The sequence below is a fragment of the Canis lupus genome, chromosome 30, assembly GCF_048164855.1.
Source record: "Canis lupus baileyi chromosome 30, mCanLup2.hap1, whole genome shotgun sequence".
Classification (NCBI taxonomy): Eukaryota; Metazoa; Chordata; class Mammalia; order Carnivora; family Canidae; genus Canis; species Canis lupus.
In genome coordinates, this window is record NC_132867.1 from 32,288,284 (window position 1) to 32,315,822 (window position 27,539).

A 27,539-nucleotide genomic window follows, 5' to 3' on the forward strand; every position below is an offset into this window, starting at 1 on the left:
TCTGAGTTAATTTCAAGTCCTGAAAATAACTGGTTAAAAAGAAACATGTTAAAATGGTCACAGTTGTATTCCTAGGATTCTCATCACAGAAGATAAATCTTAACAAAGTATGAAGCCTCCCTTTGCAGGCTTGTGAATCCTATGTTTTCTGTGCAATGGCCCTACCTAAGTGTGTACAGATTAGGTGTTAAATAGATACTGGTTAAATAACAAAAGGTCAAGGAAGGTAAAAAAAAAATGCTTTTTTCCAAATAGAGATTGCAGAAGTCAGCCATCCAATAGAGGACAGACAGACACAGCACAACTAAGTATCTGGCTGAGAGCTGAACTAATGTGTATCATCTGGGAACCCCTGAGAATAGATGATGTTCATTTCCGTAGAAACATTTAAACTCCAATGCCTGTATTTTAAAGGTAAGCATGCTCTCTCTTCCAGACAGTATTTACAATGGGATTCAAGAAGCTCCAGTTTAAATAGAAATGTTAAAAACAAAACATGACATCAATTTAATAAATGTTAATTATTACCTGGTTATATATTAATTTTTTTTTGAGATGCATCCATCACACTACAAAAATGACACAGACTATTGATCTAGTAAAGTACCTACCTCCAGCATCTAGGACAATATCTACTCCCAGGCCACCTGTTTCCTCTAAACAGCTTTCAGCAACATGGGCTTTCCCACTAGAAACGTCGATGACTCGGGCTGTAAAGGACAGGAAGTCAGGCAATTTTATTGTTCTCTATGTGATGAGTACAAAGAAATCAGAGAAAAAGCAAAAGCAAATATTTCTTCTCTGAAATGTATGGAGTGGTTCAATTACTGGATCCAAATTTTATTTTATCTTTTCTGACCCAACAGTGGTAAGGATTAATTTAAAGGAAGGGACTGGTATATTCAATAAAATTAAAATACTTCATATTGGGGCACCTGGGGCAGCCCAGGTGGCTCAGTGGTTTGGCGCCGCCTTCGGCCCAGGGCGTGATCCTGGAGACCCGGGATCAAGTCCCACGTCGGCCTCCCTACATGGAGCCTGCTTCTCCCTCTGCCTGTGTCTCTGCCTCTCGTTCTGTGTCTCTCATGAATAAATAAAATCTTTAAAAAAAAAAAAATATTGGGGCACCTGGGTGGCTCAGTGGTTGAGTGTGCCTTCGGCTCAGGTTGTGATCCCAGGGTCCCGGGATCGAGTCCCGCATCGGGTTCCCAGCAGGGAGCCTGCTTCTCCCTCTGCCTATATCTCTGCCTCTCTGTGTCTCTCATGAATGAATAAATAAAAATAAAAAAATACTTAATATTTTGTGGATGATGTGTTCCAAGGCTGGCCTACTAAAAGAGGACTGTACCTTATTGCTAAATAGAACAGAGAATCTGTAAACCACAGAGATAAATACATATTGAGGCATAAACTGAAAGATTAGGCAATTTCTTATGTTCAGGTTTAATAGAATTTAGAGCTAAAAAGTAAAAACAGTATTTGTGTGATATAATACTTCTCTATTATCCCTTTTCAGTCATGGAAATCCACCACCCCCTGCCTTCCCCACTTGCTCTCTAAAATGAAGAAAAATCCTGGAGATTAAGGGGAAAAAAATGGTTATTTTGATCAGCTAGTGAAAACTAGACTAGTTTTAGAGTATTATATCAATAGAACAAGCCAATGAGATTAAAAAAAAATCTAGGGATTTCTGGGTGGCTCAGTGGTTTAGTGTCTGCTTTTGGTTTAGGGCGTGATCTTGGGATCCTGGGATGGAGTCCAGCATCAGACTCCCCGGGGGAACCTGTTCCTCCCTCTGCCTGTGTCTCTGCCTGTCTCTCATGAATAAATAAGTAAAATCTTAAAAAAAAAAAAAAAAAAAAAAAAACCTCAGTATTTGAACTGTCAAAATGAAGACATGTTTATAATTCCTTTTCATAACTTTTAGTACCTTCTTGTAAAAGAGAATTCCTCACAGCATGGCTCAGATGGAAGCTCAGGTAGGCGGTGTAGAACGACAGTGATCTAAGAGGTGGGGGCCGGGGGCAGGCCTAGGGAAGACATTTGGGAAGGGACTGAAGTACCTCTGAAGGGCAGGAAGAAGCCTCTCCATTCAACAATACAGTTCATGGTCTGCCCTCCAACCCTCAAGTCCATTTCCAAACTTTTCCTGTTTTTCCTCCTTTCTCCAGTCCCTGTCTTAACCTTTCTTCCATGTCTTGGTTATCTCTGCCAGAGGCAGAAGGTAACAATGGAAGTAAGGAGGGCTTTAAGGTTGGATAGGCCTGGATTTAAATCCCACTCCAATCTAGTTGTAGCTCCTTGGACACACTGGTTAAATCCTGTAGATGCTGCGCCCTGGTTCACTGACGGGGCTGTTGACGATGTCAGGATAGATTATTCACATTAACACTCAATGAACCTTACTCCCCTTCCTGCCTGCCCCTCACACTCTGGCTCAGCCTCTTGTCTCTGTTAGTTTCTCCATTCCTCATTTTTCTCTCCTTGGTCATTTTTTCAGTCTATTTTCTTTATCCTTTCCATTTGTATTATTTGGACAGGTTCAATCTTTTCATTTTTTTGTTGAGCATTTTTTAATTATTATTTTTTTTTTAATTCCAGTAGAGCTAACAGTGTTCTATTAGTCTCAAGTGTACAATATAGTGATTCAGCAGTTCTATACATTACTCAGGGCTTGTCAAGATAAGTGTCCTCTTGGAATGCCTGGGTGGCTCAGTGGTTGAGCGTCTGCCTTCAGCTCAGGTTGTGATCTGATCCTAGGGTCTGGGATCGAGTCTCACATTGGGCTTCCTGCAGGGAGCCTGCTTCTCTCTGCCTATGTCTCTGCCTCTCTATGTCTTTCATGAGTAAATAAATAAAATTAAAAAAAAAAAAAAAAAAGATAAGTGTCCTCTTAATCCTCACCCACCTCTCCTCTCGTGACCATCAGTTTCTTCTCTATAATTAAGAGTCTGTTTCTTGGTTTGTTTCTCTTTTTTTTTTTTCCTTTGTGCACTTGTTTTGTTTCTTAAATCCCACCAGTGAAATTGAATGGTATTTCTTTCTGACTAGCTCATTTTGCTTAGCATTATACTCTTTAGCTCCATCCATGTTGTTGCAAATGGCAAGATTTCATCTTTTAATGGCTGAATAATATTCCTATGTATATATGAGACATATATTTCATATCATTTTTATCCATTCATCAGTCAATGGACATTTGGGCTGCTTCCATTATTTAGCTTTTCTAAATATTGATGCTGCAATAAACAAAGGGGTGCATGTATCCCTTTGAATTAGTGTTTTATATTTTGGGGTTAAATACCCAGTAGTGCGATTACTGAATCACAAGGTAGTTCCATTTTTAGCTTTTTGAGGAACCCCCATACTGTTTTCAATAGTGGCATGCACCACATCCTCTCCAACACTTGTGGCTTCTTGTGTTTTTTATTTTAGCCATCTCATTGTGGTTTCGATTTGCATTTCCCTGACGATGAGTGATGCTGAGCATCTTTTCATTTGTCGGCCATCTGTATTTCTTCTTTGGAGAAATATCTGTTCATGTCTTCTATGCATTTTTAATTGGATTATTTGTTTTCTGAGCGATGAGTTGTATGAATTCTTTATGTATTTTGGATACTAACCCTTTATCAGAGAAGTCATTTGCAAATATTTCCTCCCATTCAGTAGGTTGTCTTTTAGTTTTGTTTCCTTCATTGCGCAGAAACTTCTTATTTTGATGTAGTCCTAATAGTTTATTTTTGCTTTTGTTTCCCCTGCTTCAGGAAACACACCTAGAAAAAAGTTGCTATGGTTGGGATTTTGTACTTTATGAGTTTAGTCTATAAGATGATATCTCTTCAAAATTTTCTGTTGCAGAGTCTGTGTTGAGTAATAGTACTCACCTATAGAAGGCCTAAGTCTTTCAAGGCATTGCTTGTCTTCAAGGCTGCCTGCTGTTGAAATCACTTTGGCTCCTCTATGGTGTGCTAACTGAATAGCTATCATACCAAGTGCCTGTATGGGGAAAAAATACAAAATGGGCTTACAGATATAAGGCAGAGACCATATCTAACTTGTTTCATAGGCCGTTTAATAAAGTCTAATAGCTTAGTGCTACTTTTGTTTTTTTTAAGATTTTATTTATTTATTCATGATAGACATAGAGGGAGAAAGAGGCAGAGACACAGACAGAGGGAGAAGCAGGCTCCATGCACCGGGAGCCCGACGTGGGATTTGATCCCGGGTCTCCAGGATCGTGCCCTGGGCCAAAGGCAGGCGCCAAACCGCTGTGCCACCCAGGGATCCCCAGCTTAGTGCTACTTTAGTATATTTTTGAATATTATGACAGAAAAAGAAATAGAAATATGGACAAGGTTGAGACATTTGACTTTCTTTTTCAGAAGGGGTGGCAGAAAAGGTATACATGCATATGCTCTCACCCATTCTCGTCATTGCACATAATTTCAAGATGGAGGGCTGCATTCAGAAACTTGGCCCCAGGAAGAGAAAAATGGGCTTTTAAGGGCCTTGTCAGCATGATGTTCTAAGCTAATTTCACAGTACATGCATGGGTCCATCTATCTCTCTTTAAAGATCAAAGAACTCTCAAAAGCTCCATCCTTTTGCTGACCTGAGGGGTGAGCTCAAGGAAACACTACTACCCTGATGCTAGGCATCAGGTTGAAGCCAATGCTGAAGACAGTTCTGCCTTTTTTGCACAGAAAAGCAAGGGATAAAAGCATTTTCAACAGCCACATAAAAAATGATAAAAATTCACCCCAAGTTTTGTGACCTTTTTAGATTATAATCTATTTTTCTGTATTTTTAGTGTCTTGAACTATTTTTTTGTTGATACGTGTAATATATTGACAGGAGCGCATTTTTTATCTTGTGTGACACATCTAGAAATACAACACCTTATCGACACAAGTGTAAGTGTGAGGCATATACAAAATTAGTAGGGAGTTTTGGGGCATGGCTTCAAAGATTTCATGAGCCATTTCAGGCTCTGTAAAACAGGCATAAAGACATGGCTTGTCTGCTTTTTTAATGTACTAGCAGATTCAAAATAATAAACTAAACATCCTTAAGTCTAACTTTAATCTCCTATTAGTCAAAGCTGCCTATTTTAACAAAATGAGCAGTGAATAAGCTATCAGCAGAGAATTATATTAGCAAATGGATGGCCTACTTCCTAAGTTTAGTAGCTTTTGATCTGTTTCTTAGCAGAATTATTAGCACCTACACTGGCTCCATCCATTATCAGCACTGATTTTCCAGGAGAGAGATGAGAAAGATAATGCAGAGCTGTATAGGCTCGTACTCCATCCCGAATGGTTCCAGCAGCTTCTGTCCATGTAACTTTTTCTGGTTTGTGAACTGTCACAAAGAACAAGAGGAAGCAATCAGTTAGCAAATTCCATTAGTCCTGACTCCTGGATCTATCTCTTCTCAGCCCCACTGTGGCCCTGGTCCAAGGCACTACTCCTTTCTCTTTTGCCGATATTTTGGTTTCCCCAGTTCCATTCTTGCCCACATGTAATGCACTCTTAGCATAGGAGTCAGTGTGTGTGTGCATTTTTAAAATATTATATTGTGAAATAAAACACATGCAGAAAAGTACATGGGACGTAAGTATAGATGGGTGGATAAATACCAAGATTGGTAAGCACCAATCTTGGTTGAGAGAGAGAAAACGCACAACCCACAGCCTTGTCTTTCCCACCAGAGGTCGCTACCTCAGTCTTGTTCACCTTCATAGTTTATGGCCCAAGTATGCATTTCTGAACAATGTCATTTAGTTTTGCCTCTTTTTGAACTTTATCTCAGTGGCATCATATGAACTCTTTTCTATCTTCCTCTTTCCCTCTCAACATTGTTTTTTTTTTTTAAATTTTTATTTATTTATGATAGTTACAGAGAGAGAGAGAGAGAGGCAGAGACACAGGCAGAGGGAGAAGCAGGCTCCATGCACCGGGAGCCCGATGTGGGATTCGATCCCGGGTCTCCAGGATCACGCCCTGGGCCAAAGGCAGGCGCCAAACCGCTGCGCCACCAGGGATCCCCCTCTCAACATTGTTTTAAAGCCATAACCATTTTTGTAAATGTGGCTGCAGTGCTTTCCTTTTTCTGGTGTTTTATGGCTTTCCACTATGTGAAAACATTCATTTCGTGATACAACTCTAGTAGAGGACGATTTGTGTTGTTTTCAGTTTGTGGCAGTTTTAAACCATGCTGCTAAGAATGCTCTCATATAAAAGATGGCATTATGCTGTCATGTGGGTTTTTTCTAAGACAGTACTCAAGGATGGAAATCCCACCTCACAGGAATACCACCTTTGCTTTACTACATACTACTGAAGTGGCTGTCTGAATTCATTCTCCCATATAGCTGGGTAATGGAGCTCCTATCACTGTAAACATCCTTGTCAACCCCTGGCACTAGTATACATTCTTACCAATCATACGGGTGTGTAAAGGGTTTCTTACTGTGATTTTAACTTGTTTTTCCGAACGCTTTTCTGTGTTTGCTGGCCATCTGGAATTCCTTTTGTGAAACTGTTTTATCAATTTCTTTGTTGTATTATCTTTTACTTATTGATTTACAGGAAGTTAAAAACATATTCTAAATGAACTGCTTGTTTACATGTTCTAAGTATTATTTTCAACTTTATGTCTTCTCTCTTCAATATCCCTAATAGTGTTTTGGAAAACAGAAGTGTCAGAATGAACTTTCTTTTCCTGGGGCTTGAACTTACGACCTGAAATGAAGACCTGAGTTGAGATCAAGAGTTGGACACCTAATTGACTGAGCCACCCAGGCGCCCCCAGAATGATCTTTAAAAGCATACATAACATGCTAACACTTCTCTGTTTAAAGTTCAGTGGTGGGGCACCTGGGTGTCTCAGTTGATTGACTGACTCTTGATGTTAGCTCAGTTCATCAATGGCTTTCTACTGTACTTGAGACAAAATGCAAACTCCTAATATAAAGAGCTCTATATGATCTGATCATTAAGCTCTTCCTTAATAAATTAAATTATTTAGTTTTTAGGTTTTTATTTTGTACAATGAATGTGATTTTTTTCAGTTAAAAGCTATCCTCTCTCATTTTACCTAAAATCAACTTTCTAACACTTCTGTAGTCTACTCTTTCAAATGTTTTCCCTCTAAAGTTGAGATGGTGTAGCACAGGCCACTCAGCATTGCACATATCAACTAGTGCCATCTAGAGGACAGAATACCCGCACGTATGTGCTGAAAATGTTCAGACCAGCAAGGCATTAAAATAGAGCACCAGGTGATATCACTCACGCATGGTACTTTATTCTTTACCAAACTCTTTAAAATACCTATCCTCCTAATTTTCTTGATTATAAGGTGAGGTTCAGGGTAATTAATTTGTCTGGGGCCACACAGCTAAGAAATTCGAATGTCTGACTCTAAAGCACACCTACTCTAACAGAGCACACTCAAGGTACCTACAGTTTACTTATATTGTTGTTGTTGTTGTTTTTAAAGATTTTAACTTATTTGACACACACATAGAGCACAAGCAGGGAGAGCAGCAGAAGGAAAGGGAGAAGCAGATTCCCTGCTGAGCAGGGAGCCCTATGTGGGGCTCAATGCCAGGACTCTGGAATCACCACTTGTACCAAAGGTAGATGCTTAACCAACTGAGCCACCCAGGCATTTCTAGTTTACTTATATTGTTGCAGGAATATCCTCCATTATAAGAATTGGGACTGCCTATATTCATTAAGAAATCAAACATGTAGGGGTGCCTGGGTGGCATAATCAGTTAAGCATCCAATTCTTGGTTTCAGCTCAGGTCATGATTTTGGGGTTGCAAGACTGAGCCCCACATTAGGCTCTGTGTTCAGCAGAGTCCTTCAGGATTTTCTCTTTCCCTCTGCCCCTTCCCTCTGTCTCATTAAAATAAATAAATCTTTAAAAGAACCCCAAAACAATCAAACCAAACTTGTAGTCCTTTAAAAAAAAAAAAAAGCTAACAGTAATAAACTATATTTAGATAGCAAGGGCTCTAACATTGCATGGTAATGTGGTTTAATGTTGAGATCCTTGCTTTTGTGTTAGGTGGTCCACAAGTATTTATTATGTTATGAAAAACTAAAAATATAAATAGAAGAATCAGGGAGGTATAATAACAGCAATATCAAACCCAAGAATTATAATTTCAATTCTTTCTACCTTAGGTCCAAAAAAATAATGCTGAAAATGTGTACTAAATTTTGAATGAAAAAATTATTTTTATGCTTGACATAAATGGCTTAAGAGTTGAAAGCACAAAAGAACTGGAAGATTCAATCAACTTCTTAACTTTATTTTTAGTTTTCTGTAGCAGGATTAGTAAGACATTTTTGGGGAAGTTGTTTGGAACCTAATTCTTCAGTTTGGGAAAGAACAGACTTATCTGAAGGTGACTGAGTATTCAACTTTCATTATAAAAAAATTACTAAAGAATTAACAGAAACTGAAATAGAGTTGTGCTAAACTGAATATTTCCTTCCGCAAAACTCCAGGGAACATACTGAAATTACTTCATCTTTTACAAAATGTCGGAGCACCAACAGAATTTAGAGGCTATCCAGTTTGGTGAATGTGCCCAGTGTCTTGTCCAAAGGCAAGCAGTCACAGTAAGTGGCCATTCTTAAAGTTCCTCTCTTTTTTTTTTTTTTTTTAAATTTTTATTTATTTATGATAGTCACAGAGAGAGAAAGAGAGGCAGAGACACAGGCAGAGAGAAGCAGGCTCCATGCACCGGGAGCCCGACGTGGGAATCGATCCTGGGTCTCCAGGATTGTGCCCTAGGCCAAAGGCAGGCGCCAAACCGCTGCGCCACCCAGGGATCCCTTAAAGTTCCTCTCTTAAAGAAACATTTTACTGTATTTTTTTCCTCAAGGAATATCTGGAATTATTTTCTTTATATGTGATAATGGATTTTTGGACTACAATCCTCCTGATTCATAGGAAAATAAAAGGTCATTTGTGTGGTTTGCTTGTCTTAGTTTAAGCTTTATAGCTAGGAAACTGATGTTCCAATTTGCTTTTCTCTTTCTGGTCCATTTTACGAATCTCCAGTATTTGGCAACACCTAGAAAAATGGGCCCTTTTTGCCCGGTTGTCGGATAGCTCTCTTTTCAATTTTCTGAGGAACCTCTATACTATTTTCCAGAGTGGCTGCACCAGCTTGCATTCCCACCAAAAGTGTTAAGCGGCTTTCCCTTTCTCTGCATCCTTGCCATCATCTGTCATTTCCTGACTTGTTAATTTTAGCCATTCTGACTGGTGTGAGGTGGTAGCTCATTGTAGTTTTAATTTGTACTTGCCTGATGCTGAGTGACATCGAACATTTTTTTATGTGTCTGTTGGCCATTTGTATGTCTTCTTTGGAGAAATGTCTGTTCATGTCTTTGGCTCATTTCTTCATTGGATTATTTGCTCTTTGGGTGTTGAGTTTGCTAAGCTCTTTATAGGTATTTACCACTAAGATACAAATGTAGTGATCCGAAGGAGCACCTGCACCCTAATGTTTATAGCAACAATGTAGACAATAGCCAAACTATGGAAAGAGGCCAGATATCCATTGACAGATAAATGGATAAAGAAAACATATATATAGATATAGATATATCTACACACACACACACACACACACACACACACACACACACACACTGGAATACTACTCGGCCATCAGAAGGACTGAAATCTTGCCATTTGCAACAATGTGGATGGAACTAGAGGGTATTATGCTAAGTGATAAGTGATATAAGTCAATCAGAGAAAGACAATTATATGATTTCACTCATGTGGAATTTAACAAAACAGGATCATAGAGGAAGGGAGGGAAAAATAAAATGAGATGAAATCAGAGAGGGAGACAAACCATAAGAGACGCTTAATCATAGGAAACAAATTGAGGGTCACTAGAGGGAGGTGGGGGATGGGGTAACTGGGTAATGGACATTAAGGAGGGCTTATTATGTAATGAGCACTGGGTATTGTATAAGACTGATGAATCACTGAACTCTTCTTCTGAAACTAATAATACATTATATGTTAATTAACTGAATTTAAATTTAAAAAAAGAAAAAAATTTATTCCAAAGCTACTGTAATCAAAGCAATTTGACTGGCGTAAAAATGGATATATAGATCAGTTAAATAGGATTGAGTCCAGATATAAACCTATATATGGTCAATTAATTTTGAACAAGAGTGGGATGCCTGGATGGCTCAACAGATGAGCATCTGCCTTCAGCTTAGGGCGTCATCCCAGTCCAGGGATCGAGTCCTGGATTGGGCTTTCTGTGAGGAGCCTGCTTCTCCCTCTGCCTATGTCTCTGCCTCTCTTTATGACTCTCATGAATAAATGAAATCTTTAAAAAAAAGAAGATTTGAACAAGAGTGTCAAGACAATTCAGTAGGTATAGAAGAGTCTTTTCAACAAATGATTCTGGGACACTAGATATCTACATGTAAAAAAAAGAACATTTATTTCATACCATGTAAAAAAATTAACTCAAAATGGATCACAGAAGTAAACATAAGAGTTAAATATATAAAATTCTTAGGAGAAATCATAGGTGTAAATGTTTGTAAAATTATCTTTGGCAACGAGTTCTTAGAAATAATAATAAAAGCACAATGGACAAAAGAAAATATGAAGAACCTGAAACCCACTCAATATTTTAAATATTGTGCTTTAAAGGATGTCATAAGAAAATGAAATGGCAACCTTTAGAATGGGAGAAAATATTTATAATCAATTTATCTGACAAGCAGCTAGATATCTAGAATATATAAGGAACTCTTACAACTCACCAATAAAAAGAATAACACAATTTAAAAAGTGGGCACAGGATCTGAACAGGTATTTCACCAAATAAGATATACAAATGTCCAATAAGCATGAAAAATTTTCAACATCATTAGTCATTGGGGAAATAAAATGAAAACAACAACAAGATTTCACTTCTAGGATGCTTAAAATTAAAAAGGCAGAAAATAATAAGCAGTAGTGAGGATGAGGAGCAACTGTGATGCTGTTTCATTGTTAGTTGAATTATAAAATGTTGCTGCTATTTTGAAAATGGTTTCTCAGTTTCTCAAAATGTTAAATGTAGAGTTGTTATATGATTCAATAATTCTATTCCTAGGTATATACCCAAGAGAAATAAAAACATATATCCACACAAAAATTTATTACATAAATGTTCAGATCAGCATTATGCATAATAGCCAAAAAAAGTAGAAACAATCTCGATATCCAATCATAGATGAATGGATATAACAAAATGTGGTATACTCATACAATGGAGTATTTTATTCAACCACTGAAAAGAATTAAATATGGATAGATGCCACACAATGCGTGAACTTTGAAAACATGAACTTCATGAAAAATGAATTAAGACAATTACAAAAGACCACATATTGCAAGATTAATGTATATGAAATGTCCGAAATAAGCAAATCAATAGAAAGAAAAAGTATATTCGTGGTTCTGAGAAGCTGTGGAAGGAAAATGGAGAATAACTGCCAATGGGAATGGAGATTCTTTTGGAGTGATAAAGTATTCTAAAATTAGTAATAAGGGTTGATCGACTTTGTCAATATACTAAAAATGACTGGGACACTTGGGTGGCTCAGCGGTTGAGTGTCTGCCTTCGACTCAGGGCATGATCCTGGAGACCCGGGATCGAGTCCCGCGCTGGGTTCCCTGCATGGAGCCTGCTTCCCTGCTTCTCCCTCTGCCTGTATCTCTGCCTCCCTCTCTCTCTCTCTCTCTCTCTCTGTGTGTCTCTATGAATAAATAAATAAAATCTTCCAAGATCTATAAAGAACTTATTAAACTCAACACCAAAGAAACAAACAATCCAATCATGAAATGGGCAAAAGACATGAACAGAAATCTCACAGAGGAAGACATAGACATGGCCAACATGCATGTGAGAAAATGCTCTGCATCACTTGCCATCAGGGAAATACAAATCAAAACTACAATGAGATACCACCTCACACCAGTGAGAATGGGGAAAATTAACAAGGCAGGAAACAACAAATGTTGGAGAGGATGCGGAGAAAAGGGAACCCTCTTACACTGTTGGTGGGAATGTGAACTGGTGCAGCCACTCTGGAAAACTGTGTGGAGGTTCCTCAAAGAGTTAAAAATAGACCTGCCCTACGACCCAGCAATTGCACTGTTGGGGATTTACCCCAAAGATACAAATGCAATGAAACGCCGGGACACCTGCACCCCGATGTTTCTAGCAGCAATGGCCACGATAGCCAAACTGTGGAAGGAGCCTCGGTGTCCAACGAAAGATGAATGGATAAAGAAGATGTGGTTTATGTATACAATGGAATATTACTCAGCTATTAGAAATGACAAATACCCACCATTTGCTTCAACGTGGATGGAACTGGAGGGTATTATGCTGAGTGAAGTAAGTCAGTCGGAGAAGGACAAACATTATATGTTCTCATTCATTTGGGGAATATAAATAATAGTGAAAGGGAAAATAAGGGAAGGGAGAAGAAATGTGTGGGAAATATCAGAAAGGGAGACAGAACGTAAAGACTGCTAACTCTGGGAAACGAACTAGGGGTGGTAGAAGGGGAGGAGGGCGGGGGGTGGGAGTGAATGGGTGACGGGCACTGGGTGTTATTCTGTATGTTAGTAAATTGAACACCAATAAAAAAAATAAATAAATAAAAAAGAAAAAAGAAAAAAAAAAGAAAAAAAAATAAACACACGCATTCACATATAAAAAAAAAATAAATAAAATCTTAAAAAAAAAAAACTAAAAATGACTGGTTTACAAAGGTTAATTTTATGGTATGTAAATTATATCTCAATGAAGCTGTTATTAAAAAACAATTGGTAAATACATGATGGAAATGTGTATAAATCATGCCAAATCTCAGAAGAAAGAATGGGCCCTTTTTTGTTTTTTTAACAGTTACCTTACCTTCTTTTTTTAAAAAAATTAAAGAAAGCATGCAGCTCTTGCTCTTGGGGTAATGAGTTCAAGCACTATGTTGGGGATAGTTCACTTAAAAAAATTAATTTTGGGGATCCCTGGGTGGCTCAGTGGTTTAGCGCCTGCCTTTGGCCCAGGGCATGATCCTGGAGTCCCGGGATCGAGTCTCATGTCAGGCTCCCTTCATGGAGCCTGCTTCTCCCTCTGCCTATGTCTCTGCCTCTCTCTCTGTGTGTCTCTCATGAATAAATAAATAAAATCTTTTTAAAAAATTAGTTTTAAAAGTCATTTTTTCTGGAAATCTGAGGCCTGTGTATATTAAACCTAGATATGGAGCCAAGTATGTGTCTTCCTTTGAAAGATAAAGCTCACTTTCAAATACCATGCTATGAAAGTCTCTACTCCAAAGCTATTTCAATATTAGGCAGTTTGAAAATTGAGGACCACCACTGGCTTTTTTACAGGTAACTATACTGTTTTTGCACCAGAATTTCCTTGGGCCTTATTTCACTTGTTCGTTGAGAACCTTGTAACTATGGAGTCAACTAAAACCTTTCATTTGGATTCTCAGGCTTGAGTTTTAACTAGGTCCCCTAAAATAACTTGTTATAGAAAGTTAACTATTGGGCAGCCCCAGTGGCTCAGCGGGGACTTGATAAAATTTGTCAATCACGTGGATGAGTAATGGTATCCTGAAGCGGGTTTTAATTTGCTTTTCCCTAATTACTAAGGAGATGCAGCATCTTTTCACTATAGTTTCCTAAAGTGTGTGTATTTATATTTATTCTATATATTCAAGAAGTAAATTACTATAGGAGAAATTTAAAATTAACATTTCAGTTAAATTAAAAAAACTCTTAAAAATATATTAACAATAGAAACCAAAGACAAGTGTTCTTGATTCTTTCCTGTCTCAGACTCTGCACATATTATCTAGATTTCACATATTTTTAGTTTCAACTAATAATGAAGAATAAGAAGTAAAAAAAGAATTTTTTTAAATAAGTAAAAAAAAATTATTTTTCTAAGAAGTAAAAAAAAAAAAAATTCTTCACCTGAAACTAATATAACATTGTATGCCAACTATATCTCAATTAAAAAAACAATTCTGATCAGGCTCTGATATAATTTCAGAGCCAAGGAAGAAATGAATTTTCAAACATCTCACCACTGCAGTCTAAGTGAGATTTAAAAGTCTATATGCTGTTTGGTCTGAATATGAATTTTATGGATACTAAATATACGCTAGCAGTGTTCACGTGATCAGCCAATGGCTATTTATTACACAAGGCAGATGCAAATACATTGCGATGGTACTAAACACCACACATCAATGATGTAAGACTTACATGAGCAGCAAAAGACTGGCACGTACCCAAGTAATGCTCGTGCACTCTAACAACTTCACAAAGTCCAGGGTCTTCAGAATCCAGGGGCAGAATTCCTGGAAATCGACAGGAGAAACTTAACAGAAACAATCCCATAAATGAATTCATTCCTAATGAGATGCCAGTAAGTATTAGTCTAAATTTTGTTCACTAGAATTTTGAGGAAGATTCCAGTAATTATTAGTGTGGGGAAGGGAGAGGCCTCAGAAGTATGGAAGGGAAGCAGACTGTTCATTTTCTGTCATGAAGGCTATATTGCCTATGCTCTCTTTCTTTTTCTCCCTCTTCTGTGACCTGAGTGATGGTGTCCTATGTACAGAGGCAAGTTAGAGATTTGGGGGCACCTGGATTCCTCATTAAAATTGTTCTTGATGCACAGCTACCTTCCCACGGTTTGATTCTATAAGATGCTTCTAGTAAAATCCCATTTTCCTCTATGCTAATCCAATTTCATTTTTGGTGTCTTACAAAGGAATCTTGAGGGGTGCCTGGGTGGCTCAGTGGTTGAGCGTCTGCGTTTGGCCCAGGGCGTGATCCCAGAATCCCGGGATCGAGTCCTGCATTGGAATCTCTGCAGGGAGCCTGCTTCTCCCTCTGCCTATGTCTCTGCCTCTCTCCCTGTATCTTTCATGAATAAATAAAATCTTTAAAAAAACAACAACACAAAAGGAATCTTGAGTAACACAGTGTCATTGACTTCTTGGATGAATAAGACAGAAATAGGTGCACCTGGGTGGCTCAGTGGATTAAGCGTCTGCCTTCCGATCAGGGTCCTCGGATCGAGCCTGAGTCAGGCTCCCTGCTCAGTGGGGTGCTTGCTTCTCCCTCTCCCTCTGCTCACCCCCCTGGCTCATGCTCTCCCTGTCAGTCTCAAAAAAACAAATAAAATCTTTAAATATATATATATATATATTTTTTTTAAAAGACAGAAATAATAAGTTCTCTAAGAAAAATACATGAGTCAAAGGCAATACCATAAAAAGCTATTCTTAACAACTTCAAGCATACCATAGTTGATTTTTTTCTAAGTTTAAGTGAGTATCTTCCTAACAATATTTTCCACACAGAAATGTTAAATTTTCAAGACTATTATTAAAGTCATATTTTATATGTTTGTGTGACTGTTTAGGATATAATAATATAAATACGTATATATTGGGAGAATAGTATTCACTGTGGGTTTTTAAGATAACCAATCATCTGAAGGTTTCCAGTGGACTTTCGGTTTTACAAGATTACTGAGGGAGCAGCTCTGTGAAATGCAAGCTGGATATGGAGAGCGGAGCTTCCATATAGCCTGGTCAGTGAGCAGTCTTCAAGCAGGTGATTTGTGACTGTGCGTTCCAGAATTTGCAGTCGAGTCATAGACTAGGGTCCTGTCAGAAAGGCTGTACGGACCACATTAACAACTATGGTCATCTTTCTATCATATTGTTCAATAGTCAAATAGTAGAAGGTTTTAAATATTCTGCTATTGAGAATTTAACTCCAAATTCTCTTCATCAGTGGATACTTGTGAGCAGATTCAGGATATATGTATTCTTTTTTGTTTGTTTAAGATTTTATTTGAGAAAGAGTGAGTAAGCACAGCGGGGTGAGAGGCAGAGGGAGAGGGAGAAGTTGACTTCCTCTGAGCAAGGAGCCCCGATGTGGGGCTTGATTCCAGAACCCTGGGATCATGACCTGAGCTGAAGGCAGATGCTTAACCACCTGAGCCCCCCAGGCGCCCCTGTATGTATCCTATCCAAAGCAAGGGACACAAGAAACACTAATAATTGCCTTGGAAAAAGAAGAGATGACAGTAAAATAGAGGACTTGAAATAGGGCTATAAATTATAACTTACCAACGACTTCATCATCTGGTTGAAAGAATGATACCTTGCTTCCAACTTAAAGAGGAGAGAAAATTAATTTGTATTGTGAGATTATTAAATGCCACTGTTACTTAACTACTAAAATAAATTCATGGGTTTATAAAAAAAAAAAAAAGTCACTGACTCAGAGAAAAGGCCAAGAACTTCTAGGACACTTTGATGGTCAATTATAAAGACTGTAGGATAGAACACTTCAAATCTGGATTCTGCACATAGTGCTCCACAAAATTTGGGTCATGTGGCTGCTGACACCACAGAGGATGATGTTTGTGTTGCTAAGGATGAAGGAATAAAGGAAAATAATCCACTCTGCAGCTCTTATGATGATTACACTGCCTTCCACCCCTCCTGTGGCGAGCCCAATCTCCTGCCATTATTTTAGGTGCAGAACCTAAGACATACAGTGGCAGACTCTGGTAGGAGTCATGCATAGAATTACTTCAATTTGGGATTATAGAAATAATTCAGACTGGTATCAAGAAACTTCTTAGAATTACATAGAAATGATGATTACATTTTCTCTGCACATGGTAGAGAAAAAGCCTCTACCACCAGTCAATTCTTTAGAATATCTTTGTTCAAACAGTTACAAGAAGGAAAGGAAAATCCCAAACATTGAATGCCTGCTTGCAGTATCTCATTTGATCTTCATCACATTTAACTCATGATTATAGGTATGATTATTCTTAGTTAACAGATGAGACTAATGTAATGTAATGAAGGAAGATGAAGGAAGTAGCCTCTTTGGCTGGCTATGGGAAAGATGGTTCCAGAGCTCATTTGTTGGTACTCTACAAGCAACTGTTTGATATTCCTACTTTCAAATCTTCTTTTCACAGTTTGCTCTTCTCTGGATCCCTCCCTGTACCATCCTCCCAAAATTTTTGGCTTCTGATGCATTATACTTTTCCCTTTTTTGGCTGCTGATCCCTGTCTTCCTGGGATCACTCTGATCCTTTTCAATTGGCTTCCTTCATACTCCTTTCAGTTGCCTCCCAAAGAGTGGCTATGTTTATGGTCCTCCTCCATTTCTACTCTGATTTCATATACAATTGACATGGGAACAATTCTCAAATATACACAGTTCTAGCAAGAACTCTCTTACATTTGAGCTTAAACTCACACAATTGCTTAATAGACTTCTCCAGTGAGATGTCACTTATGTACCTAGAACTCAACAAGTATAAATCTAAACTCACCATCTTCCTCCAAATCAGATCCTTTTCCCTTCTCAATTAGTGGCACCAATTCATACCTTAACTAGAATGGGGTAAATCACTCCTGGCTCTTACTTGCTTTTATTCTCCTGTTCATTAATTATTCAGTCCTGCTAACGTTACTTCCTCAGTATTTCTTGAACATGCACCTCTGCCACCACTATCTAGGTTATGGATTTTGTCATCTCTTGCTTGTTAGTCTATGACCCAACTAGTCCTCTTGCCTACAGCCTCAAAAGCATCCTTCATATGGCCACTCCAATAATCTCCCTAAAACCGAATCTGACATATGAGGCTTATTATGGCTCTGGCCCTTGTCTACCATCCTGCCTCATATTTTGGAGATAAGGAATCAGTGTTTATATCATTAAAATATTTTGTTTGCTATCTTTTATTCTGCTATTTTTGAAGGAGAATTTTCCTGACAAACTGTTTCTCTGCTGTCAAATATCTTGCCTCTGACTCCTGCCCGGAACTTTGCTTTTGCTCTGACAACACCAAACTCTGTAATTGTTACGAAACATCAGATTATCACTTGCTTCTGTCTTTGTATATGACACCCTCTGTGCTGAGTACAATTCTCCTTAGTCTGGTTAAAGTACCCAAGAAGCCTTTCCTGTTGCTTCTGGCTGGGCTGGATAGCTCTCTTCTGAGCTTTCATAATAATCTGCTCATAAGGATGTATTTGTCTTTACCCTAGGAAGTAAATTCTTTGAGGGCAGGACTTTGTCTCATTTAATATTCGAAGCTCTTAGCAAATGCTCACTATATCTGGTGTGAATGAATGAATGAATGCAATGACATGACAATGATCATATTCTATTAGAATTATTATTTTTGTTTTCCTACAGTCTAAGAAGAAGAAAGAAGAAATGAAATTATGATTTACCTGTATCTGAAGAAAACATTGAGAAAGAGTCAAATATATTACAGATTAAAATCACAGGTAAAACTCAGTCTAACCCATATTACATACTCATTCACTCACTCACATATGCAGAAAGAACAAACATACTGATTGATCATGAACTACCTATTAGCAATGGATATGAAAAGTAGGTCTATTTAGAAACAAATTATCTCAAATACTTAGACTTACTGTCTTGCTGTCTTGCATGTTAAGACCATTACTTACTAAATAAAACTTATTTTTTTTTTATTTAAGGCAATCATAAAACTTTACTGGTTTTTTCTTCCCATTTTTGCATGAGCAGACTGATTTTAAATGCTAAATTTTAGGCAAACTTAAAAAATTGAATGTGAATGTAGTTACTATTATTATAAATTTTGGCCCAAAGCCAACCTACTTATGGTTTGTAAACATTATAAAAAGAACAACGTTGGTCATTCCATCAAATATAATTACTCATGGATTTAAACAAATAATATCCAAATATTTATTAAACTCTAATAAGCTCTTTAATTATAAGACATCAATTAGAAAAATAAAATTAAAAGAAAAACACTAAGTTCCACTTTTCTTTTTAATTAAAAAAGGGAAACATTTTTGTATAATTATATTTCACATCTGAGGAAGTGTACATAATCTTATGAACTGGTAAATCAATTAGCTACCATTTAATTCCTTCATCTTAGAAAGTAAGTATAGATATTTACATCTGTAAACTTACCATCTAACACAATTCCAGCAATTTCTCTCCCAACAGGAAAGAAATCTTTCTCCATCTTCATTTCTGTCAGAAGCTAAATCATGACAGACTGTTATTGTTAAGAATAAATCCTGGTTTCTTCTCATATATAAGGAAAGCAAGAGCAAAAATTAGACCACAGAAAAAGCAAATATGATTTAATTTTTGGAGTTAAGACAAAGCAAAACACTTCACAAAATTAGTTTCTCTCTATGGTGGGCAACCAAGCGTTGCCTGAACAATTAGTTGATCTGAAGAATTTAGGTATTAGTATTATTATTCAAATCACCACTAGCATCCTTTATTTAGCAATTTTACTTGCCACATATGAAAGGATATTATGGCCAAAAGTCTAAATACTTTTTACTAGTCACTTCATTCTGGTGGGGCGAAGGGAGTTTGGAGAAGATATTGCTGAATAAAGGGGATGTAGTCATGGAGGAAAAGAGGGTCTCCATTCCAACATCTTTGGACATGATCTGTGTGTTTCTCACAAGTCTTAGGTAAAGGGCAGGTGGAAAAAAGCTATGGGTATGCATAAAGGAAACTGCCATACAATTTCAGATTGGAGTTTCTTTTTTTTAAAAGGGTAGATTACCATTATTATTTTTAAAAGATTTTTTTTTTGAGAGAGAGAGAGGGTGAGAGTACGAGAGAGAGGGGCAGAAGAGAGTGAGAGAGTTTCAAGCAGACTCCATGACTAGTAGGAAGACCATTGTGGGGCATGCTGTCACGATCCTGAGATCATGACCTCACCTAAAACCAAGAGTTGGATGCCCAACCAATGGCACCACCCAGGCACCCCAAGGATAAATTATTATTATTTTTTAAAAGATTTTATTTATGTATTCACGAGAGACACAGAGAGAGAGGCAGAGACACAAGCAGAGGGAGAAGCAGGCTCCATGCAGGGAGCCTGATATAGAACTTGATCCCAGATTCTGGTATTATGTCCTGAGCCAAAGGCAGATGCTCAACTGCTGAGCCACCCAGGCATCCTGGATAAATTATTTTTTAAGAGGTATTTTGTTAGATTCTGAACCAATTAAATGCTTGAATTTTAAAGTGGCAGCATACATAAACCTGTAGCTCCTGCCACTTGCACTTTTATAATAATACTGATATGCCAGACATATTTAAAGATATAGGATTGTAGGAACCACAAGAAAAAAAATAAAATCTTTAAAACAATAGTATTAATCTTTACAAAACTGAGTAAATGGATCTGCTTTATTTATCATGGCACATTTAACCACACCTTATTTACTATTTAAAGACTGTTCACATACTTCATATCAACCATGATTGATGACTGGGGTGGTAGGAGGTTGGGGATGTGTAATTATGAGCAAGAGAGAGACAGAGAAATGACATGAAGAATATGAACCCTGCCTAAAGACATTAACTAGAAATAGCGACAGAATAGTTAATAAGCCATTGATTAGATTTCTAGTTTTATTTTTACTGTATTTATAAAAGTAGTTTCTTCCTTGGGTCACCTGGGTGGCTCAGTCAGTTAAGTATCTGCTTTCAGCTCAGGTCATGATCCGGGATCCTGGGATCAAGCCCCATGTGGGGCTCCCTGCTCACCAGGGGGGTCTGCTTCCCCTCTCCCTCTACCCCTCCCCCTGTTCATGCTCTCTTTCTCTCAGAAATAAATATAAATAATCTTAAAAAAAAAGTAATTTCTTAAAGGCCTTAATTATAAATTCTCAGCCTTTCACAATGTAAAGGAGTTTATGAACTATTTTCATGTAATAATATAAAATGTATGACTTCAGCTAGATAACAGTTTAATACAGAAACACAAAAATTCACATTACATTTTTTTTCCCCTAGCTGTTTTAGTCTTCTAAGGATGTTATTTTTTTTGGCACTCCGAAGTCAGTTCTCATTATATATTTGTACACTAAATATACCAGGAACTCTCATTTGACTTTTGGTCAAAATAAAAGCCTCATACTGGGCAGCCCAGGTGGCTCAGCGGTTTAGCGCCACCTTCAGTCCCGGGCCTGATCATGGAGACCGAGGATCGAGTCCCACGTTGGACTTCCTGCATGGAGCCTGCTTCTCCCTCTGCCTGTGTCTCTGCTTCTCTCTCTCTCTGCATCTCTCATGAATAAATAAATAAAATCTTAAAAAAAAAAAGCCTCATACCTTTGTATTTATCTGGCTTAGAGCACAAGCTTTAACTTGAAGTCTCACATAGTTATCCTCTATAACAGGAAGATTTTCCTAGAACCAAATGATAACATATTTTTTTGAGAACATACCTTTATGTTGTGAAAATTGTCACACATAACTGAACAAAACTAAACCCACCACAAATCTTATACCTAACTTAAGTGAAAAAACCACAAGTAATTATCCCATAGTATATAATTATAATAAAAAAAACAACAGAAGGGGAAGTTTGGGGTAAAATATTTAAAAAGCCTTAGGATAGTTATTTTAAAAATGTATAGAGATGAATATGGACACATACATAGGCAATACATATTTAGGATAAAAAGGAGAGCAACAAATACTGTACTTAATTTCAATCTAAATAACCTCAAAGCATCAAAGCTTCACATATCCAGGGATATCCTTATATGCATAACATAAAGCCTTCACTGATTTTGGAATTTTCTTAATGCTATAAATGAAGTTGCTTGGTGTTACCTGTGTATCTCTTATTTAACTTACCCTTTTTAACATCTGTCTTAGACATTTCAGCATATCCCATGGGATTTTTGGGGCCAAAATACAAACTTAATGTATCTGAATTACTGCACTATCCCATAGCTAGATATAACTTCAAAGGCAAAGAATTGCTCAACTCAGGTGTTCAGTGTCACTCACTTGTATTATTTATTAAATATAATATCACTTCTGCCAAACAACCATATCCTGGCACCAATAATTAAAATATTCCTCTCAACTCCTGATATGCCCAAACATTAGCTCAGAAGCTGGGGAAGAATAACTACTTCTAATAGCCCCTCCTATGACCTATCAAAGAGATTATGGTTTGACTTGACTTGAACTTGATTTGACTTGAACACAATACTTTGGGAATATCTCTTTTTAAGTTTCAGATTTGATAGTATTTGATATTAGGAAGATATTCAATATTACTGATAAATGTGCAGATTTTACCCATGATTGTATGAACCTGTACACGATTCTTCCCGAGAGCCAATCAAATCTCTGAGATCTTCATCCTGACTCAAGCTGTCTGAGATTTTGACTCCTGACCTAACTAATTTTGGAGTTAGTAAAAGATAATAGAAAAATTGGATTGTGCCCATGATCTAGACGTTCTTATTACCACCATGAAATAAATATAGTACTTAGTTTAGGGTCCTAGGTTGTCCATGGAATGATTCTGGCTTGCTACAAATCTTTGAAACAATCACCAGTATATGAAAATGTTATTACCTATTCTTAAAGTGGGCAAAAATGAGAGACAATTTAGAACTTAGCAAATGAGATAATTTTGCAAAGCTCAGAATTTGGTTTGGAGAACAATGCTTTTCTACCTCTTTCATTTTACAACATGGGAGAAATATTTTCTGAAATATGGCTACAATCTGAATACTTACTTTATTGTGGTATTCTGAATATGTCGGGTTAATTTTGTAACATATAAGACTATCAAGGTTGTTCTGTTTTCCTAATATGTTTTATACCACCACCCTGAGGAACTAAAAACTCTTCTGAAGCAACTCTTTAAAAAAAGTATGGTTATACTGTAACATGGACCACCATTTCCACATAAAATTAAAAGAGTTTGTAAGTTTCATTTAAGTAATTTTTGCTCACTTAGTTCCATTCAAACTAACTTAACTGACACTATTACATAAAGAAAATATGTAATATTTTTAGAAAATATGTAACCTTTTTCATTTAATAATTGAACAATTTTTCTTACCCTTTCTTGAAATACAAATGTTATTTCTTCATTTGTAGAACTCTTTTGAAAATATAAGCCTTTCATAGTCACCTAAAAAAAAATTCACATACACACACACACACACATATATATATATATGTAAGCATGAAATAAAATGTCTCCCAGACCAAATGAAAGCAAAAATTGAAAAATAATGCTGGCAACAGATAAAATGACTACACATAGTTTTCAAATAAAACTATTTAGATAATAATTCTTGAAAGTGGTCAAATAATGGGATGCCTGGGTGGCTTGGTGGTTGAGCGTCTGCATTTGGCTCAGGGCGCAATCCTGGAGTCCCGGAATCGGGTTCTACATGGGGTTTCCTGCATGGAGCCGGCTTCTCCTCTCTCTGCGTGTGTCTCTGTCTCTCTCAGTGTGTCTCTCGTGAATAAATAAATAAAATCTTAAAAAAAAAAAAGGAAGTGGTCAAATAAAAGGATAATCTCGGAGTACATATCTTAGTAAGAATGGGTTTAACATTTAACCTTTCAAAGCAAGGTGACCAAGTGCTTAATTTCACTTTGCTATTCAATAAAAACTATTAGATGTACTTAAAATTTTTTTCACAAGGGCCACAGAACTCAATTTTAACTACTAAAAGAGGCATCTGAAGGGATTTCAAGGCTTTTTACTTTTTATTTTTTGGATTTATTTATTTATTTGGGAGAGCATGAGCGGGGAGGAGCAGAGGGAGAGGATCTCAAGCAGATTCCATGCCAAGTATGGAGCCTACATGGCTGGATTGTAGGACCCTGAGAACAGGACTTGAGCAGAAATCAAGAGTCCAATGCTTAACCAGCTTAGCCACCAGGAGCCCCAGAGCTTTCAAACTCTTAAAAAAAAAGACCATTAAAAAGAAAAAGTGAACAGTCAAGACACTCATTAAAATCATACCCCTGATTCTTCTGTATCAGTTTATGAACCTGAACCATGTAATGGAAGTATTAAATCTGTATTCTGTGAACCTGTTGAAGCATCTCTAAGGATTCTACAGTTGTTTAATTTTCATAATAGTTGGCTCTTGAACAACACGAATTTGACCTGCACAGGTCCACTTACACGTGGGTTTTGTTTTGTTTTTTTAATAGTATGTTACTGGGGATCCCTGGGTGGCACAGCGGTTTGGCGCCTGCCTTTGGCCCAGGGCGCGATCCTGGAGACCCGGGATTGAAACCCACGTCGGGCTCCTGGTGCATGGAGCCTGCTTCTCCCTCTGCCTATGTCTCTGCCTCTCTCTTTCTCTCTCTCTGTGTGTGACTATCATAAATAAATAAAAATTAAAATAAATAAATAAATAGTATGTTACTGTAAATGTATTTTCTCTTTCTTATGATTTTTTTAAATAAAATTTTCTTTTTGGTAGCTTACTTTATTGTAAGAGAATAGAATATAATACATGTAACATAGAAAATGTGTGTTGGCTGTTTTTATCAGTAAGCCTTCAACAAGCTATTAGTAGTTAAGTGTTTGGGGAGTCAATAGTTACATGCAGGTTTTCAACCACTCAGAGGGTTGGTTCCCCTAATCTCAGACCTGCTCAGGAGTCAACTATAATTATACAGCAAGATTATTTTCTAAAATGTCAATTTTATAGAAGTATAAAATACATATAGCCCAAGTTCACAGATCCTAAATGTATAGCTTACTGAATTTTGAAAAGTGAACATGGCCATGTCACGTCAGGAAACATGACATCACTAGAACTCCAGAAGTTCCCTTGTTCCCCTTCTAGTCACCACCTTCCCTTCCTAAGGACACTTAACATCCCAAGTTTTAACAGCACAGATTAGTTTGGTCTGTTTTTGGTTTACAGAAGTGAAATCACACTCCTTCACGTCTAGTTTCTTTCTCTAAATATTATATCTGTGAGCATCATCTATGCTGTTTCCTATATTGTGGTTCAGTTTTTACCCTTGTTATTTATTTGTTTGTTTGTTTAATATTTTATTTATTCATGACAGACAGAGAGAGAGAGAGGCAGAGACACAGGCAGAGGGAGAAGCAGCCTCTGTGCAGGGAGCCTGACGTGGGACTCCATCCCAGGTCTTCAGGATCACACCCTGGGCTGCAGGCGGCGCTAAACCACTGCGCCACCGGGGCTGCCCTATTACCCTTGTTATGCTATATTCTATTGTGTGATTAAATTATTATTTATAAAAAAAAAATTAAAAAAATTATTATTTATCCATTCTACTACAGACAGACACTGGATTGTTCCAGTTTGGGTCTTTTACAAATTATCCTGTTAAGACATTCTTTTTTCTTTTTTGAGGGGGACATTAATTTTTTAAATTAAATTAAGTTTAACATAAATTAAAATAATTGACATATAGTATATTATTAGTTTCAGAGATAGAGGTAGGCCAGATGTTAATTCTAACCATTTGATTGCAGGTATGTGTATGTAAGTGTGTTGGCTGTTGTGGCAGGGGAGAGAGGAAAGACCTAAGCAGAGATAGAAGCTATGTATTCTCACAATTTTTTTTTTAACATTTTATTCTTCTAAGTTATCTCCACACCCAATGGAGGGCTTGAACTCACAACTTAAAATCAAAAGTCGCAGCTCTACAAACTGAGTCAGCCAGTCACCCCTCCTACAATTTAATTTTTTTTTTTTTTTAAATTAAAAAAGGCTTTAGGGATCCCTGGGTGGCTCAGCGGTTTAGCGCCTGTCTTCGGCCCAGGGCATAATTCTGGAGTCCCGGAATTGAGTCCCACGTTGGGCTCCCTGCATGGAGCCTGCTTCTCCCTCTGCCTGTGTCTCTGCCTCTCTACCTCTCTCTTCGTGTGTCTCTCATGAATAAATAAATAAAATCTTAAAAAAAAAAAAAACAGATTTTATTTATTTGAGAGAGAAAGAGAGAGAGCTCAAGCAGGGGAAGGGGTAAGGGGAGAAGCAGACTCCCCACTGAGCAGGGAGCCTGATGTGGGGCTTGCTCCCAGGACCCTGACCTGAGCTAAAAGAAGATGCTTAACTGACTGAGCCACCCAGCGCCCGTCCCTACAGCTTTAGATCCAACCCCCTTTGCCTAGGTTTCAAGGCTGTCTAAAATGCATATTCACTGTCTCTAATCTACTTTATTCCCGTTTTTCTAACACAGGCACACTCTCGTTCTGAGCTAGTCAGTGTGACCTCACACCATCTGGTCATGTGCGTCTCAGGACGTACAGGCGTTGCTTGTTCTCTGAGACTGTGCCCAACTTACTTTACAGATTCTGCCAAGTGAATAAAACTCATGTCCTATTCCAGGACCACACCCTGGGCCAAAGGCAGGCTCCAAACCGCTGAGCCACCTGGGGATCCCCTATTTGATTCTTTTAGTAATCCCTATGCCCAACATGGGGCTCGAACTTACAACGTGGAGATCAAGTCACATGTCCTTCTGACTGAGGCAGCCAGATGCCCCTGCCCAATGAATCTTAAAACATATGGCACGTTCCCCAAATCAGTAGTCACATGGGCCTCATACTACTTGCACCCCAATTTCAAAGACCCTGGAAGATAACTGTTTGTCTGTATTCTTAAAGCATATGTTATATACATAATAATGTTGATATCTTTAGTCAGAATGTCCTAACTGGTTCCTCTAAATCTGAGTTAAAATTGGCCCGATTAGTGGGAAAAAAAGTAATGTTTAATTGGTCCAATAAAAAGCCATGTGGGAAGAAAAATATCCTCAAAGTTACAAAGTGAAGAAAGAAGAGTATTTTTAGAGAAGTGGCCAGAAGAAAACTGATGAAATGTTATTTACTTGTTTTCCAGATCACAAAAAGGAATGCTGAGTTCTTAACACTAAGAAAATGAGAGAATGGATAATATAGCTTCTCAGGTGGTAGTCTAGATTAAATGGAACACTTAGTCCACTATTTAATAAAATCTTTATTGAATGTAAAGATATTTGCATATATAAGATAAAATAGTTGAATATCTTTGGGGGGGCCGGCGGAGGGGCAGTGACACAGGGCTCAATCCCACAACACTGGGATCATAACCTGAGCTGAAATCAAGAGTCAGATGCTTAACTAAGCCACCCAGGAGTCCAAAGACACCTATTTTAAATAATTTTTGATGGAAAGAAGAAACACTTGACTATAACACTTCAAGAAAGCAGTTAATAAAAATACTGATCTTTAAAGGCATTTCTAAAAAAACCAATGGGAAGAAACTTTGAATGGTTTCATCTTAGTTATAACAGCAACATGAACTCCATTAGCTCTTCTGCTACATTTAGTCCCTCAAGAAGCTCATCTATTAATAATTGTAAATAAAACCTCTACAGATTATTCCTTATCTACACTTTCAGACTAAAAGTGTTCTGAGGGGATCCCTGGGTGGCTCAGCAGTTGAAGGTCGGCTTTTGGCTCAGGTCGTGATCCTGGGGTCTTAGGATCGAGTTCTGCATCAGGCTTCCCGCAGAGAGCCTGCTTCTCCCTCTGCCTATGTCACTGCCTCTCTCTCTGTGTCTCTCATGAATAAATA

General features: G+C 37.6%; 1 protein-coding gene across 12 annotated transcripts in view; it reads right to left on the reverse strand.

Moving 5' to 3' along the window:
- The window catches only part of CRYZL1 (crystallin zeta like 1), a 36,098-nt gene that overhangs the window by 5,391 nt on the left and 3,168 nt on the right, over positions 1-27,539 (reverse strand). For 6 of the 12 annotated variants that reach the window (XM_072806832.1, XM_072806835.1, XM_072806838.1 and 3 more), the window contains exons 2-9: positions 23,036-23,107; positions 21,277-21,354; positions 19,102-19,174; positions 16,224-16,268; positions 14,367-14,435; positions 5,228-5,361; positions 3,885-3,996; positions 612-710 (exon numbers count right to left, since the gene is read on the reverse strand). In XM_072806832.1, coding sequence (XP_072662933.1) covers positions 612-710; positions 3,885-3,996; positions 5,228-5,361; positions 14,367-14,435; positions 16,224-16,268; positions 19,102-19,174; positions 21,277-21,354; positions 23,036-23,101 — 676 coding nt within the window. In that variant the 5' untranslated portion in view covers positions 23,102-23,107. Of the gene's footprint in view, positions 1-611; positions 711-3,884; positions 3,997-5,227; positions 5,362-14,366; positions 14,436-16,223; positions 16,269-19,101; positions 19,219-21,276; positions 21,355-23,035; positions 23,463-27,539 lie in introns of all 12 variants that reach the window. The other 6 variants (XM_072806834.1, XM_072806837.1, XM_072806843.1 and 3 more) reach the window with 3 other exon arrangements.